The sequence below is a fragment of the Oryzias latipes genome, chromosome 4 (assembly GCF_053564925.1).
Source record: "Oryzias latipes strain Hd-rR chromosome 4, Olatipes_Hd-rR_3.1".
In the NCBI taxonomy this organism is placed as follows: Eukaryota; Metazoa; Chordata; class Actinopteri; order Beloniformes; family Adrianichthyidae; genus Oryzias; species Oryzias latipes.
This window is the reverse complement of record NC_136240.1, coordinates 10,642,212-10,660,347: the sequence shown is the minus strand read 5'-3', so window position 1 is coordinate 10,660,347 and position 18,136 is coordinate 10,642,212. Positions and strand designations below refer to the sequence as shown.

At 39.9% G+C, this 18,136-nt stretch overlaps 1 protein-coding gene across 1 annotated transcript in view; it reads right to left on the bottom strand.

The window, feature by feature from the left end:
* Positions 1-11,060, bottom strand: part of fbn3 (fibrillin 3) — a 73,737-nt gene extending 62,677 nt beyond the window's left edge. Inside the window, exons 1-4 of the mRNA XM_004067848.5 lie at positions 10,913-11,060; positions 8,546-8,856; positions 872-954; positions 638-739 (exon numbers count right to left, since the gene is read on the bottom strand). Of these exons, the coding sequence (XP_004067896.1) occupies positions 638-739; positions 872-954; positions 8,546-8,724 (364 nt within the window). The 5' untranslated portion in view covers positions 8,725-8,856; positions 10,913-11,060. The remainder of the gene's footprint in view (positions 1-637; positions 740-871; positions 955-8,545; positions 8,857-10,912) is intronic.
* Positions 11,061-18,136: the final 7,076 nt, after the last annotated feature.

The window sequence follows — 18,136 nt, the reverse complement described above, 5'->3', positions numbered from 1 at the left end:
AAAGTCTGTTAGACATACATGGAACACTCGTGGAAAACCACATATTTGCGTTTATATCTCACAAAAATCAAGGAAATTGGGTAAGATTTACATAATAATTGCATATAATCTACATAAAATACACGCAAACGGTGTAATTTTCAACTAATCAAAATTTTTGAACAGTTCAAAACCAAATTCACATCGGCCAAACCCCCTCAACGGACAGCTGTGCACATTGACGAATGACAAACACAGTTTCATTTTTATGCTCTACCAATATTTTTTTGTTGTTTAGTTTAAAACTTTGATGTTAATTTGACTTTTGTTTTACTTGGAGATGACGTTGTATTAGTGTTACCTGTGGAAGAAGCTACGAGTTGGAACATTTTCTTTAGAGTTAAACTGAATCTTTGAAGTCTTAATGCTAAATTAACCAGGTTGCAATGCATTTTCTGAATTAAAAAAATGATATGAAGCTTCTAATGTGCCCTTAAAGAGAGAAAAACATCAATTTTATCCACAAAAAAAAGAATATCTTTGGAAAACCCATTCAGCCCTACGAGCATTCATGACAATAAATGAAATATAGTGATATTAAAGCTGAATAAAAGCTAAAATATCAGTAAAAGTAAGTGAGATGAGAAGAACTACTCACTTCCTCCTCCTCCTCCACAGTTGGGGGAGAGCTGACCGTTGGAGCACGTGCACATGTTGGGTCTGGAGCAGAACCCATCTCCACATGAATTCCTGCATATTGCTGGAGGGAACAAAGACAGACGCAGACGAGAATCCACTCAGTTGTTTTTTTCACTTTTGTAGGGAATCTGATTTGTTCTTTGGCCTCTTGTTTTTTCGTGGCAAAGCATCAAAGAGGGTTTGAGTGACTTACGAACAATACACTGGTTCCCTCCCGCCAGGGTCTTCCAGCCCGGGCAGCAGTATGAGTTGAAGCGTGAGCCACACACATTAGGTCTGTGGGACACAGAAAGACAGAGCAAACAAACTTGATACCCGGCCAAGCCTCAGAATCGAACTTCATAAAACAAATATGGACGACTATGAAATCTCTTCCACTGTTTTTTGAGAAAATACGAAAACCTCATTGAATGATGGATGAAGGTATTTTAAAAGAGGGAAGAATTTAAAGCAAAATTTAAAAAAATATTTTCTAAATGCTAATGTATTGGAGAGGCAACATGAATAAAGTCCTCCTCCAGCAGGGCCCAGCGGTCTCAGCTGGTGGGAGAGCAAACTTTGATCCAGATGCAGGAGTCATCCCACAGTACGGAGGCCGCGAGAGGCCTGAAGGTTAACCGCAAAGTTTTCTTTAGGTGGAATAGAAAAACCACATCTAGAGAGGCTCAGTTCACACAAAAACACACACACCCCGCTTCTTCACAAGCTAACAGATCAATGCAGTGTGGTCCTCGGTAGATAATTACGAAACAACTTTCCCCCTATTTTGGAAAAAAGGTGATTCATGCTAGTGCTTTTTGGAAGTGAGCATTCATCTGAAACACCCAAACCACCACATGGAGGGGGTTCCAAGTACGTGGTTGTGCTGGGTGACCTTTCAAGGCGTGTCGTGACAGGTATTTGTGGTCATCTGTGTCTTTGCGGTTTGCATCTGCTGATAGCCTGACAACAAAGACAGAGACCACAGAGCTGTCAGGAACAAAGGCGGTGGTTCCGATAGTCGTTTTCCCAGCGGATTGCATCTCTTTAGTCTAGACAATTCTGTCCCGGGGGCATCGTTTATTAGATAGGGGGTATCGGAGCAGTTTTTGGTCAAATACAATTATTCAGTGTCAAATGCATTTAAATTATAAACTTACTTGATGTTGTGCCTATTTTAAAGTCTCTGCAGTGTTTCTATTTTTTAATAGGCAAAGATAAATAAAGGTATTTCCTAAATTATTTCCAATTTCCATATCTTTCAGTCTTTTAAACCTTTAATTTATATAAAAAATGCTTTTTTATTTAATGGAAATTGGGAAAAGTGATTGTCTACTTTTAAAATAGTAGAAAATCTTTTTTTTTGTCTTGAACGGTTAGGTTTCATCCTTGAAATCCTCCTGTTGCTGAAGTGATAGTTTGCTTATCTTGCAATGAATTTAAAAAAAAGGTTTAAAGAATGAATGATTTGAGTCCCACTCCAATCATCCAATGATCTATTTTCAAAGTGTTCCCAGTGGTCTTTTAATTATGATTAAGCCTTTTTTATCCACATAAAAAAACGATGTTGTTTTCTATGATTGAGTTGTGGGTGGGACCGTTGGGTCAGAGTAAGCCTGTGCTCATTGCCCATCATCCCTTTGTTTACAGTCTCTTCCACTATCTTACAGCCTGTCTGAAGCGGATGCATCAGAATGGAGTGGAGCAGGGAGCTTGTGGCCAATTAGAGCACCTATGTCACATCTACAAGCTTCTTAAAATGGCATTTTTTTTCTTCTGCTTCTGATTCACAAACATTTTAGTATAGAAATACTCAGAAATGCAATTTTAAGCTTAATTTTCTTTATATGTGTTATCCATCATTAGAAAAATGCAACAAGAACACGTTCAAAACACCAAAAACGTGGTTTTCATTGGAGTGGGTCCAGTGAAAAAAGTTGAGTATTTTAAATTTTTAAAAGTTCTGTTTCTAAAAAGGTTGTTGCTGTATTAAATTAAAACTTAAATATAGCCATAAAGAAGCAGTCAAATACATTAATGGCACTTGCATGTTAATTTTTTTCTACTGTTTTAGCTTGAAAGTTTACTTAAATCAAGTCTGTAAATTAAATTATGAATTATGAGTAACTTTAGATAAGACTTCTGTCTCAAACAAAGGATGTGTGTCATCTCTCCAGATTTCATGGTGACCGATCTGTCACACAGAGAAGAACAAGGATTTTTATTATGTGCGGCAAGTAGAGTCGACTTTTAGCCACATATTTAGATCACGCTTTGCCGCCAAGACATCTTTTCTGCCCAGAGCTGGGCAAAAATGGAGTAAAAAAAAACTCTTAACAGTATTAAAGAGAAGAAAGAACAAGAACAATGAGAGCAGGAGTAGAAAAAAGAGGTGGTGTGAAGAGAGAAGGGGCAAAACAAGTTTACGTTAGGAAGAATGGGAAGCAGGATGAGGAGAGGCGGCAGGAAGCACTGATATAGAAATGAAGCAGAGAGCAGTTTGAGCAGAAAGACGCCAGACTAACAGAAAAGCCAACGATTTGGACAAAGCATGAGTTCAGTTCAGCCTTTTAATGTATAAGAAGCCAAAAGACTTGCACTACAGCACGTCAGTGGGGTGTCAGTGCATAAAAGGCAGCAATCCATGCAAAGAAAAAAGGTATAGGAGGTGGAGTACAAGTCAGTCAGGAACATTAAGGAAATATGACATTTAACTCATGCTACTGCAATTTATTTGTCTGGTAATTTAGGAAAACCCAGAAATTTACAACCACAATAAGCTGCAGCTCTTTCAGAAAAGTGCAGTTAAATATTAACTTGAAAACCACTGAAAATCCTGTTTTTAGCGTTTTTAACACTAGCTGTTAGCTAGAGGGAATGCATGTAAACAGATGGGTGATGGGAAATGGGGGCGGGCTTATTCCGCACTAACAGTCCCACACATAACTCAGATGAATTTCTAGACTATGTCCAAGAAAATGACACAGGTTTTTAGATTTTGGCTTAAAACGACAAAATCATAATTAAACGACCACTGGAACAATTTTGGGATAAATCAAAAGATGATCTATTAACTATAATGAACTATAATTTTAAAATCTAATTATAAAAAATGGTTATGCAAGAAATATTTAACTACATGTATTGTTCTCTCATGAAATGTCTTTAGTTCAAGTATAAAACAAAAAAAAAACCTTTAGAGCACAGTTAAAGGAGAAAGGATGGATGACACCTTAAAGATTACTTCCCAAAATGACCAGAACTTCTCAGCTCTCCAGGATTTTGATCCAACTCTCTTGTGTGTGCGTTTCTGTGTTCTGGTTGTCGGTCATAGGTGTCTGCTTGTATGTGTTTGTGCCTACAGCGAAGCAAGAGCTCACTGTTTTTTTTTTTATTATCAGATGTCGGGGTGGGGCCGATGCAGGAATGCAGACGGCAGATAAGGCTGATGCATCAACTATAGGAGGACTTGCATCACTTTTCTGTTTAGCTTTGGACTTAACACAAGAACAATGAATAAAGAAAATTAGAGGGATAAAGACTAAAAGTTTCTATAGAAGGACTGTTGTGGAATACAACTCAGGTTTTCAGCAGTTTCCTGGCTTTAGAAGAAAAATACTATGGAAAATTAATAGGGAGAGAAACTTCAGGAGACAGGTAAACACTAAATTAAATGTTTGAATTTCCATGAGATTCACTTTCTTGGTTACATTAGACTTTTGTAACCCTTGTGTTATCCTAGCCACTTTAACATTGGGAGTTGGGTCATCTAGACCCACTAGACAGTGCTCTGAACCTTTTTTCTTCAATGATTTGTGATCTTCACTGGTGTCCATGGATTACATGAAATCTTTACACATTTATCCACCTTAGTCATGGCATGGAGAACACGTCAAAGTAAGGGTGGGGTCATCTAAGATAGCACAAGGGTTAAATAGACTGATTTCTTGACTGTGATTGAAATCTGGTTTCTCTAACTAGGCTGAGCGGTTAGGGAAACCGGGTTCCTCGTGATGAATTTCTCACAGGGAAAGTATCTTTCTCTTTCTCATAAACTCTGCTGACACTCAAGAGTCAAATTTCAAAAAAAAGAAAAAAACCACTGGGTAGCATGTGACCAGGTTTCCCTCAAAGGGGTCATTTCACTCGGGGCTGTTTGGTTTCTTCAACAATCCTTTAGCTTGGCTCATCTGAAAGTCTGATTTGGAACAAAACAAGCAAAACCCAGTCCGAAGAGGCAAGCGGATTACCGGAGCGTGAATGCAGATGGACTTTCCAATGAAAATAAGCCAGAGAATAAGTGACAAAAGCATTTTATTAAAAAAAACTATAATGAGGTCAGGACTTGTTTGGACAATTGCACCATGAAATAATGACTTAAGGTGGTCCTTTTGGGAAAGCACCCTTAAAAGCATGTAGGTCCATCATACACTTTGATCTGTTAGATCTTTGGCTCCTTCAGTTGTATAGATTAATTTCCCCTTTGGACAAAACATTGCCTGAAAGTTACTCAAATCAATCTGTGGCGGTTTTCATGCCGTGGTACAAACATCTATATCGCATTTTTAAAGTCATCTAGAACCTTTTAATATGCCTTTGCCTTCTCTGTTCCTTCACACACTAAAGGACGCATTTTTTAACATTTGAACTCTAAATAAAGTGGAAAGTAATGCCTCCATAGTGACACTGGAGTCACCATAGAAGCATTCTGAAGGAGTTCCAAAGGAATCAAATAAAATCTCCACTTTGAGGCCAACTTTCTGCTGAATCCATTACAGATTATTCCCAAGAATAGTTCAATTTAAAAAGTGAAACACTGTATCAAAATAAAAGCTGGGGTGACTCTATCAAACACGTTAAGCCCAACATTTCCCGCTGCCAGACAGTCCATCACCGAGGCCGCTCAGAGAGCCCAGGAGCCCGCCCGAGGCCTGATCAGGTACCACCTCAGAGTGGACTAATGCCAGGGTTCAGGGTGGTGTGGCAGACAATAAATCAGTGGTAAGCCTTAGACCCAGCCCTACCAGAAAAACGCCATCAAATAAACACGGCAGTCAAGCCCGAGGCCAGAGTAACGACCATCATTAAACTAATCTCTCTCCAGATTTCCCACACAGAAATGCTGAGTTACTGATAGTCCCAAATGAAAGTGGTGGTCACAAGCATGGGCTTGCATGAATTACACCACGCAAACTCTAACTCATTGTTTTTACAGTTCACTGCAAAAACTCAATCCTAGGAAAAAGATCCTTGTTTCAAGAAAGATTGTCTTATTTTTTTTGTCTTGCAGGAAAAATATTCTTATCAAGAATGTTTTTCAATAGCAAACTAAGTTTCAGAAGAAATGTAAATTAGGGGGGAAAATAACTGTGCTTCAGCCTGACAGTGCATCATTGCAGGAACTTGGAAGGAAATTTAAATCCTTTCAATCCAAAGAGGTGTTGAATATTTCACTTCCTGAGAAGCAAAAGTTATTTTTTTTCCAGGTAACATGGCTGCCATTTTCCTACTTTTATCCAGTGTAACAAGACCAGATTCACCGATGCTAAATCAACGACCCTATAAATTCGGGATGTGCTCAACAGACTCGAACAGGCGACTGTTTCCAACAGTGATGCTGCACAGTTTCCATAGAAACGAGGGAAATCAGAAGTGCTGATGGGTGAATGGGGTTTTTAGGGGGAGTCTTTACAAAAACTGCTCATATGTTAAGTCGCTAACATTACACATTTAGCGACGTAAATAGCTCAGTTATGAAAGTCAAGAAAACTAATTGACTTTTGACCCCAAAACAGAGCCTTTGCTGAGTCGGTTAACACGCCCTGAGCACCGAATTTAAATGTTAGGTTCTGGTTCCTGCCTGTTAATCTTTTAACCGTTGTCACAAGGACGGAACTATTAACATTTTTGTCAAAATGTGTGTTTAAATATGTAGAGTGACTGTGATGCCCTCACTGTAGTTTTCTCTCATTATTGGGTTCAAATGTTTCTAAACTCAGCATCACACTTCTCCTATATGATCCGCTGTCCGTCAATTTCCATATCGGTTTAGAAGCTTTGCATGGAAAGTTACCTCTGCAGCACATTCAGCTTAAACCTCCAACAGGACCAGGTGAACCTCTCTTTACAATTACAGTAAGCCTAAAGATTTAACCTTATTCATTTAGGAAATATTTTTAATTGTATTTATTAATTATTTACCTTTATTTAAGCAGGGAAGTCCTATTGAGATTAAAAATCTCTTTTTAAAGGAGCCCTGTGGGTGAAATTTAGTAGGTTGTTCATGTTTTGGGTGGCCGTGGTGCAGCGGTAGGGCGGTCGACCCATGATCGTAAGATTCCAGGTTCGATTCCCGCCTTGCACGCCCATGAGTCAAAGTGTCCTTGGGCAAGACACTGAACCCCACCTTGCCTCTGGTGATAGGCGGGCGCCTGTGTTTGGCAGCGGAGCTGCCACCAGTGTGTGAATGTGTGTGTGACTGGGTGAATGGGTCTGTGACTGTAAAGCGCTTTGTCCTTGTAGGAAGAAAGGCGCTATATAAGTATACGCCATTTACCATTTAAATAATTTCTTTTTATTTACAGATTTTTATTTGAACATGTTGTTTAATCTATTTGATCTATTGGTTTTATATTTTGAAGCTCGTTGTGATTTTATCTGTGAAACCCATTCACAAAAAATAAATGTAGTGTCTGTTTGTTACAATCTCTCCCAATTTGCTGTTTATCTTTCACTTTTCCCCATGTGTTGTCTGTCTTTCACACTTTTTTCCCGTCTGCTACTCTTTCAGCTGCTTTGTCACCTACAGCAGTGAAACAAATGCCCCCTTTCATACCCCCTTCTGGTGATCCGAATACCTCATTTCCTGTGGCTTGGCACTGGAGGAACCATAAGCTGGGACAGATGGGAGACTGATTGGAATAACTGATGCAAACACTGAAATCTGGCTCCAAGAAAACATCTTTTGTTTTAGAAATGGGGGGGGGGGGGTGTTAGCAGAAGCCTTTTTGATGGTAGAAATGTAACATTTACACTTAAAATGAGGGGATCTCGCCCTTCACTAAAGATTGGACTTTTAACACCAAATACAAACCAGATGAAAAACATTGAAGCCACACATAAACCGTTCCATCTTTCGGTTTCAAGGCCTCCAGATTTTCTTGCAGCTGTTTGAATAGATACTCAACATAAGTTCAATGCTTCTAGGGTTTTGACTGCTCCTTCATCGATACGGTTTTTGCACCTTAATAAAATGTATTTTCGGTTTGTTAAACAGTTAATGCTTATTGTCTCGTGTCTCTGATTTCTTGTTGTTTTGTCTAAAGGTAATGCTTGGAAAATATCAAATCAATTTTATATATAAGTTATTAAAGATTTTTTTCTATCATTTTACTGCCGCTATATATATTTTAAGGTGTTGTATTTCTCCAGGTTCCTATTGGAAATATTGTGTTATTTCAAAAGATATTTTACCCCGTCAGCAGGGTCATCTTTGATTTTTGTTTTCAGAAATGATAAAGAAAGAAATAAAGAAAAGAGAAGATTTTCTCTGCCAGCATCCTTTAAGCTTTCCAACTCACCAGCCATTGAAGATCCTTATTGGCTAAACATACCTGACCCAGATAGTCGACAGCACATTTCTTAAAACCAGCAGGATAGTGACCTTAAGGCCTGAAGCCTGACAACCCTGCTTTAAAACAACTATTTAAACCTAAATCATTTTATTAATATGGATCTAATCATTGCATCAAGGAAACATTGGTTTCATTATTTATTTTGTAGTGAATAAAGCAGATTCACCAACCGACATTCTGGGCTAGTTGCTACACATTTTTGGCACTGAAAGGCTGGTTGGTTGATCTGTAAAGAACTGCCACAGAATCCTCACCCTCTCAGAGTCTCCTGGCCACGGCGCCGAACCCGCTGTACTTCCTTTTGATCCACACTCCCAGTGAAGCGGCTAGCTTGGTAAGGTCCATTTCCAGTTTCCCCAACAGCGAGGTGAGCCGACCACAGACATGCCACCGTCCATCCTAGCAGCACTTGAACCAGCTGCCCTGATCCCATTGGTGTGCCGGACAATCCCTCCGACCCAATCGCCCGCCGCTTCGGCTCACCTGCTGTGCAATGTGCGGTTGCGGAGTGAGCAGACTTAAACCAGATCTAGACCAGGTCCAGGTGTGTACTCCACAGCAGAGGCTAAACACAGCAAGAAAGATGTGAAAATTAAGAAAAACAGGTCAAACACGTGTTTACATTGAGAAGGACAGAAGTTTCATTTGAGTTTAAGAAACAAACGCCACGCTACAAACCAGAAAACCCGCTGTTTCTTTTAAGGGGATGATTTTTATGCAGCATCGCTCTTAACGGTTCACACCAGTTCATTTTAAAACAGGCTGTTAAAGACTTTTCCTCTTTACGTTTTACAGTCCTGCATTAGTGGAACATTTTCAAATGTTTGTGGCATCGGTCCTCATAAACCATATTTATATACGTGGACAAAACAGCTTACTGTTTAACATATCATAGGGAGTAATCTAAGACAGATGGAGGGAGAGATATATGGACAGATAGAATTTATTCCAGACTCGCAGTCCAATAAATCATAAAAATAAAACCCAAATGCAATACAATAAAAGGTGTCAGTGCCAGGAGAGCACAGGATAAAATGACCATCCATCTTTTTAACCTGCTATGTCCCGTTCAGGGTCACAGGGTTGCCAAAGCCTGTCCTGGCTACTGTTGGGTGAAGTAAACCCTGGACAGGTCTCCAGTCTGTCACAGGGCACACAGTCTCTCCCACTCACACCTAGGGAGACTTTAGAGTAACCAATTAACCTAAGAAGCATGGTTTGGGACAGTGGGAGGAAACTGGAGGACCCAAAGAAAACCCACACATGCACGGGGAGAACATGGAAACTCCACACAAAAAAAAGGCCCACCTGGGATTGGAAACAGGGACTATAAGGCGAGAGCGCTAACCACTGCCCCACCATGCAGCCCAGATAAAAAGTCGTGAAAAGTATAATTAAAATGTCAGGAAAAGAATTATACCAAAAACTTAGAAATAAATAAATAAAATATTATGACAAAATGATTAAGGAGAATTTATTCTCTAATGTATACAGAAAAAAATGATTTAGGGGTAAAGAAACAAAGAAAGCAGGTCATAAAAAACAAAATGCATTTGATCAGGTCGTATACATTTGATTAGTTGCATATTAATCAAACAACAGTGAATAGAATCTTATTCCTAACAGACTTTGTTCAAACTTTTTTTCTGCTCTTCTTTCCTTCTTAAAAGGCTGCAGGTTAGAAAGAGAACTGTGGGCCCCTGGTGATATACAGCCTTAGCAAAGCAAACCTCATCTTCTCCAACCCTGAACCCGATCCCAAAAACAGTATAATCGCAAATAACTGCACAAACCCTTTTAAACAAAAAGAAATCTGCTCTAGTCTGCAGAATTCAATTCAAAATGTTCACAAGGGACTTGCAAAGATGTACGAAACTGTTTGGTTCTGCCTGACCTGAAACTCAAACTTTAGGGGGGATTTCTTTGATTCTGACAAAAATGCATTTTTGCTGCAGTACAGTATGGGGAGGGGGGGGGGGGGGGGGGGGGGGCACAATCATTTACCCAAATGAACCCTCTCATCCCTGGACTAAAGGGGGTTTTCCTTATGACACTTGATTGCAAAGCTGGAATTAAAGTCTAGAGTGTAATTTTGACATCTAAGGTGGTGAAGAATTTTAAAAGAGATTTACATTCACTCTCCTCTGCCCCCCCCCCCCCCCCCACCCCCCAAAAGGGGGCCAAGCCAGCCATTAAAGCCATCTGCTGCGAGCTGACAGGAAGGTGAAAATGGTTTGTCCACGACTGAACAGTCATGCCTCTGCAACTTTATGAATGAATAAACCAACTGGCTCTGCGCATAAAACGCGCAAAACGCTCCAAAGAGGCATCAACCGATGTGTTTGGACTGTTTCGTTCTTTTTTCTTTCTTTTCTTTCTAACAAATTTTCCTTGCAGGTTTTTTTTTTTTTTTTTTTTTTGTGGTGGGGGAAAGTGACTTTTTCTTCCCGCCCTGCATCCTCAGCCTCGCATTTTTTGGTCCCCATCTGCAGAGCAGTCATGCATAGCAGGATAATCCCCGTGAAACCAGCACGGGCTTTTGAAACAAAAGCTACAAACCACGCCATTCACACCCAAATGACTTATCCAGAGATGTGAAGTGGGCCACATGCAGTATTTACCTTAGAGCGGTCGGTGCGCCTTTGCGTCGAGAAGCCCCGCGCGTGGAGAAGACAGGATACGGCGCGTCCCAGTGTGGAATACTGAACTGGAGAGAAAAGGAGAAAAGTTTGGGAAACCTCTGTTTGGAGGAGAGGGGAGGGGACACAGAATGAGGCAGAGACAGAGGGGGTAGTAACGGACTGCAGGACAAACCCACATTCCTCAAGACTTCTTGAGTTGTTGGAACAGGGGCCAAGCAGCCACTGAGGCTGACATGACTTCACGGTTAATCTGAGATATCGGGATATCACAACGTCTGTTCTGCTCTCTGATGGTTTGCATGTCAAAGTGTCATAAACATACCACTCAGAGGGTCTTTAATTGCAAACTTCTGTGCCCCCCCCCCCAGCTCTCTACATAAAACTGCAGAGCAGCTTTCAAGAAGGAAAGCCAAAATGTCCCATTTCTGACTCTAAAGGTGCATCACTTTTATTTTTATACCTGGGGCGGAGCTACAAGGGAGCAAGAGGGGCCAGTGCCCCCCCCCCCAAGAAAAATCTTAGCCCCCCATTTTTTGGGTGAATATTAGAATCATCAGTGGAAAAGATTAAGAAGTCAACAATACAAGCTTCTTTACGGACTAATAAATGCACCGCATATAAAAGAACCACTGTTTTAATATTAATAACAATAATAAAACAGTTTGAAATACATATTTGTAATCCTTCCATTTGTATTGGCCTTCCACTCAGCTCTTCTCCTTTGCCACCCTTCCAAAGTCTTCTGCACCCCTACTTCGCCCCTTCGTCTAAAATTTTCTAGCTCCACCTCTAATTGTACCATACCTGAACAATTCATCTCACATTTTTTTAAAAAGACTTTCATACAGTACAGAAAAGGGAAAACCAAAAGGGGTTTTGCATTTGGAGTTGGGGTATGTCCTTATTATTCTCTTTGAATCAATACATAAAGCATTTAACTAACTTTGTAGCAATACGATAAAATGCTTATATACCCATGCAAAATCATTGTTTGAGCTATTAAGTGTATTTTAATGTTCATTCCACACAAAAAAAATTTGTTCCATTCATGAATTTATGAATATTCCCCTAAAAACCTTCTCTCCCAACTCAGGGAAATGAACAGGTTCTAACGAGCTGACGTAGTGAGAACAGCCCCTTCCAGGTAGAGTCTGTGCTGCCAGCACCGTCCCCAGGCTAACAGACACGCCCACTTTCTCTAAGGAGCTAGCGGTGATCTGCAGAAACGCTTTCTATTCATATGTGCAATATGCACATCTATCTTTACGAAAGTTCAGATGTTGTTTGTTTTCGTGGGCCAAATGCAGACACGCTGCAGAGGCCGGCTCTAGGTTAACGTCATGAAATGGGCGGCGCCCACAAGGAATGAAAGGCGGAGCCCCAGAGATCCTGTCTGTAAAAATGCAATTTAACAGGAAAACTTTCTTTTTTTATTGGTATTTTTTGTTTTAAGCTACAAAACCAAAATGTCTGCCGAAAATGACAGCTTCAAACATAGAAACCAGCATTTTGCAGTGTTACATTAATTTATTCAGGCATTGTTTGCATTGCTGTGTCAAACAGAGTGTTATCCTGTTTTTAGTGCACACAACACAACCTTCACAGTGGTTCACCTTCAGCCATCTTGGTAAAAGCAAGCTTGTGATTGGACATTATTTTGCTTAAATCACATGGACATAGAAAGGCAAAGACATTAGAGACCAAACAGAAGGAGATACTGACAAAGTTTGACGGAAATCGATTATTTACCTCCTGATCGAACTGTATTTTTTACCAACATAATCGTGTTTATATCTGGTTTTCAGCTTCTACTGCTGTTACCATCAGTTCTCAATCGATTGTTTGATACGTATCTGTGTCTTTTACAGCTCTAATTTGGAGTGAAACCATGTTACATTAATGTTTTGTGATGTTTTCTTGTGCTTATAAAATCCTTAGTGGCAAATCTGCACTTTGCCTGTTTGTTGGGAAACTTAGGTAAAGTGTTTGACTTAGTGTCATATCTCTGTGCCAGAGGGACCCTAAACCAGAGTGAAATTGGTGTATACTTATATACTTATGTATAGCACTTCACTACCTTCTTAGAAGGTCCAGTGTGCTTTACAATCACAGTCCCGTTCACCCATGCACACACACACACATTTACACACTTATGGCGGCTTCGCTGCCGAACACTGGCGCCAACCTATAACCCCAGGAGCAATGTGGGGTTCAGTGTCTTGCGCAAGGACACTTTAACATACCTAACCTGTGATCTTCCAACCAGAGGTCGGCTGCACTACCTCTGTACCATTGCTGTCCACCAGCTTAAAGGAAGTGAAAAGGAAAGAGAAGAGCAAAAATGGCAATGAGTAGTAAAAAAATAAAGGCAGAAATAGTTCCTCCTTGATAATATAGTACTGGTTGTTAGTTCAGCGTTTGAAACTTTTTCCTATTAAACTTTTTTTTTCAATCTCAAAAAAAGAAGTAATAAAATTGTTATTGGTTGTTGTTTGTATCTGATTATTTAGGATTGCTGATTAAAAGACCATTGTTAATTTTTGCATAGCACCCCAATAAACCTCTGGGTTTCACCAGTGTGTTCTGCAAAACTGATCATTGCTTTCCTGTTTTTACATTTATAGGTAGCCTGAAAAGGGGACAAAACGTCTTTCTGTTTATGTCGTCAGATCATATGAAAGCAAAGAATATGATGTTATATTTTCTCTCTGAATGGCATAATTTGCATTGAAGAAAGTGAATGGAAAGGTTTTGCATTTCAAAGAAGTTTTACTTTATTTATTATCACAAAACAATTTACAATATTTATTTACAATATTTCAAACTTATTTCTGTGAAAAACAAACACCAAGGTTTTGCTATTTTAAGCTGACAATAAAAGTAAGACATGCTTCATGTTGATTGATCACTCTAAATTGCCCCTAAGTGTTCCAGTGACTGTATTGTTGTGTGATTGTGTGGCCTTGTCCATGGCGTACTCTGCCCTCGCCCAAACAAGGGTAGGCTCTGTTACCCTGACAGGTATACAGTGGGTCAAGAACATGGATGGATGGATGGATGGATGGATGGATGGATGGATGGATGAATGGATGGATGGATGGATGGATGGATGGATGGATGGATGGATGGATGGATGGATGGATGGATGGATGGATGGATGGATGGATGGATGGATGGATGAATGGATGGATGGATGGATGGATGGATGGATGGATGGATGGATGGATGAATGGATGGATGGATGGATGGATGGATGGATGGATGGATGGATGGATGGATGGATGGATGGATGGATGGATGGATGGATGGATGGATGGATGGAATAAAAAGATATCTGGACATTGTCTTAAATCAGAATTTTTAGCAATTACTGACTCTTGGACTCATACACACATAATCTTTCCAACATTTTTGTGTCAGAATGTTCTGGTCCTCAGTTTGTTTTTTGGTGTAAAGGAAATCCAGGATGCTGTCAAACTAGCCCATTACTTGTAGCACGGTCACACAGTATGAAACGTGGTGTTGCCGGGGCTTTTTAGGAATCTGACTATATAAAAGAATCAGACAGCATTATTCTCAAATTCCCTCATGTCTGCTTGTGTCCCCTTTCTTTCTTTTATTCCACTGACTCCCAGCAGTCCCTCCATTCCCCGTTTAAACAGAACCACATTTTGCATAGACATCTGACTACAGAGAAAGCAGGCCACCGTCTGGACAGCATTGTACTGTCAGAGCCCGGGAAATACTTCTACTAGTATTTCCTTCCACCTTTACTTGCTCTGTCTCTCACCCATTTCCCTTTTTTTCCGGCGAAAACATTTGTTGAAAGATTCCCCGTCAACTCAAGAAAAAAACCTGTAACTTGTGACCCAAATGAATGACTTTGAATAATTTTTCTAATGTTGGATTTATTTCTTTTAGTTTGTTTAGTTCAGTTTAGTGTTAGTTTGTCTATTAGTTCGGCTCAAGATGCACTCAAACAAAAAACCATGCAGGACATGAAACTGTCATGTTTTATAGCACTCCATCAAAGAAAGATGCTCCCGCTGGGGTTTCTCAGTCTTGTGGCTACACGCTCTCTTAATGAAAGAAGCAGGCTATTTGTTTTCCACAGAGCAGAATGTATTAATGTTATCATCATTTCATGTGTCTGGTCCAAGAGGAGCAGTAATGTTTGGATTACTCCAGTGCTGAACATGGCTCACATGGCATGAAAAAGGAGGTTTGCATCATCCTCGTGCAAACACTTTAAGTTTACGTTCACCCACGCATCCCATCCGGAGCTGTAATCACCAGCATTCATTAAAACTGATGCTTTAATGCTGTGACTCTGCTCGGGAGCGTATTGACAGCTTCTTTCGTCTGACCCTTAAAGCTTGATTTCCTCAATCTTGAGGTTACAAATTCCTCCCTGAACTGAATCACGACCCTGACAGCTTCTCAGCGGGGAAAAATTCGCGGCCAGAATTCTCCACGCTGTGCTGTTGCACAAAAGGTTGAAGCAACTTATCTCAGGGTTAAAAAGAAAACAAGAAAGAAAAAAGAGTTGTCAGGTGTGGAAAAGGGTAAGTGAATTGGATTTAAACATAGCAAACGTCCAAAACTATCTTAATCTAAAGACCTGATCAAAGTTTTTACTCTTGTTGGCAATAGATTTACATTTGGTGGTAGGGTTTGAAAGTCTCATATAATGACTAAAACTCCACTGACTGTAAATGAGAACTGGAGTGAGTAAATATGATGCCATCCACAGAAAATGCCTTACTTCCAGACCCAACCAAAAGAAGTAAATTCAGTCGCCATTTTTCCGTGGTGCACCATGTTGGAACCAGAAATCGTCAGTCAGCAGGAATTAGTCTAAGGCATTGTTTCTATGGCAACCACTCGCACTAATCAGGAATAAGCTTGATGGAAGTCCAGCCCCCCACCACTTGAAAGCGAGCAACACGAAGTATGTCAATCAAATGTTTTGAATGTTGGATGTGAGACCACCGACTTTTTTTGAGAACAAGCTAATTCTCAAGTGCAATATCACAGGGCTGTGCAATACTTAATATAATATACTGTGCAATTTGAAACATACTTTCTGTGCAATACTCACCAGGAACCACACCGTAACATATTGATATCACATTGACATTATTTTATTTATTTATGTCTGAATGTAAACGGCTGGCCCGGGACCAGAGAGCCTAATTTCGTTTTATCATGTGATGAAATGACAATAAAGATTTCCTGATTTCCTGATTTCCTAATTCCTTTTATAAAGGCATCTGATTGGTCAGTTTCTAACTTGAAATACAGAAAACATATAATAAAAACAGGATTAGCACAAACATTTAAAAAAAAGAAAAGGTATCAGAAGAAGAATGGATATTCTGACAAATAGAATGACTTATAGAAAAATTCTCTATAGAAGTCTAGATTTTGGCTTCTTGGAGCCAGCAGGTACTTCCTGTTTGGTACGTCAGCGAGGATGAGGAGTCACTCCAGTACTCAGATACAGTTAATGGTTCTATCCCATAGAAAAACTGAAACAGTCTTCAGGGCTGACCCAATCAAATCACTGAAAAAAAGAAACAAAAATTGAATTAAACTTGGTTTGTTTTGGTCATTTTTCTGCGTGTGACTTTATGCAAAACTCCTCGGTAGGGTGGCAACAATTAATCGATTAATTGATCATCTTGCAAGAAATAAAAGGAGTATGGAAAACTTCACTTCCGCTGTTCAGTACCCGGTATTTCTCTCTGAGTCACACTGCTTGAAATTTTGGCTAAAGATCTTCTGGATCCATTTTAGGTCAGAGAAGCTGATCGTTCAAAATAAACTGATATTGAAAGTTAATCAAATCAGGAACAACAAATTTCGAATCAAATGGAATTGTTATTAAAATGAATCTTTCTCCCCCACTCCTCTGTTCCAGCTTGTATTTGGCTTTCACATGGGGCATCATTGTTTATTCACCACAGCTGCTTCTTGTTTGTCATTGTCCTCCCAGCAAATACAGTCTTTGGTTTTCTTTGTTCCTTGTTTGATCCTTTCACCTCCCTTGCTGCTTTCAGCTTCATTGCAGTTGTTTGATTTACAGTTTATTCCCCCCCAAAAAAGTGTTTTTTCTTGTTTTCTATTTAATTAAACAAAAAAGTTAACGTTCCATCAAGCTGCTCGCTCTGTTGTGCTGTTGACTCATCTCACTGGACCTTTCTTATGTATTTAGAGCCCATGGCTGAGAAATATTGAGATTATGTGGTTTCTAAAATGGAAATCTGTCAGCAACCAGACTGCATAAGAGACCCACCCATGAAATGATTGCTGGGTAATTTTTGACACTTGGAATAAATCTGTTTGTATATCTGGATATTGGTTGGTTTGGTGTCATCCATTAAGAATGAAGTGAAAGAAAGTGGCTGTGAAGGTGTTACTTTAATAGAACATTTATGTATTTTTTTTTCAAACCAAGTTCTATTGAGACTCTAAACTTTCTATTGATCAAAGAAAGCATGCACACATCGCTGACCTTCATCGCTCACCTTCAGAGTTACAATCATCCACATTGCATCATCTGACTTTGTCCTCAGTTTGTTTATGTTATAACAGAGACTAAATGTGAAATCATGGGAGCAGGATGAGTGCACGTCCAACTGTGCTGGTGTGGTTTTGGTAAAGAAGAACTGAAGGGTTTGATTATCTTTATGGTCCTGGTCTGTGGTGGGAGTCTGTGGGGTCAGGGTGAAGCGTGACAGACTATAGAGAATCCCAGGCGGGAATCTTGTGGTTCACCTGTGAGTTTTTTTTCCTGTATGAGGAATAATCTGATTCCCAGACTAGATTCTTAGAAAGATACATAGATTGTTGAAGTCATGTCTGTCCATTAATTCTCAATCAGTGCGTTTCCTTGTCAGCGGGGCATTTCTCATTTTACCTGGAGGATGGATTTCATTAGAACTGGCCTTGTGCAGCTGTGCAGCACAAGTGATGCAGTGGGCAAAGAATGCAGAACTTCAAAGTAGTACAGAGGCAGGGACAAAGGATGTCAGTGTTCAAGGCAAATGAGAATATGTGATCTCATAAAACAGCACACAAACACATCGGAGAGGGAAAACCTGCCCTGCATGTCCCACGCTGGCTTTGTGGGGAATCAGGGGAGGAGGAGGCAGGAATACACGTGATGTTGTTCCCCAACCATTCAGCAGACTGTAACTC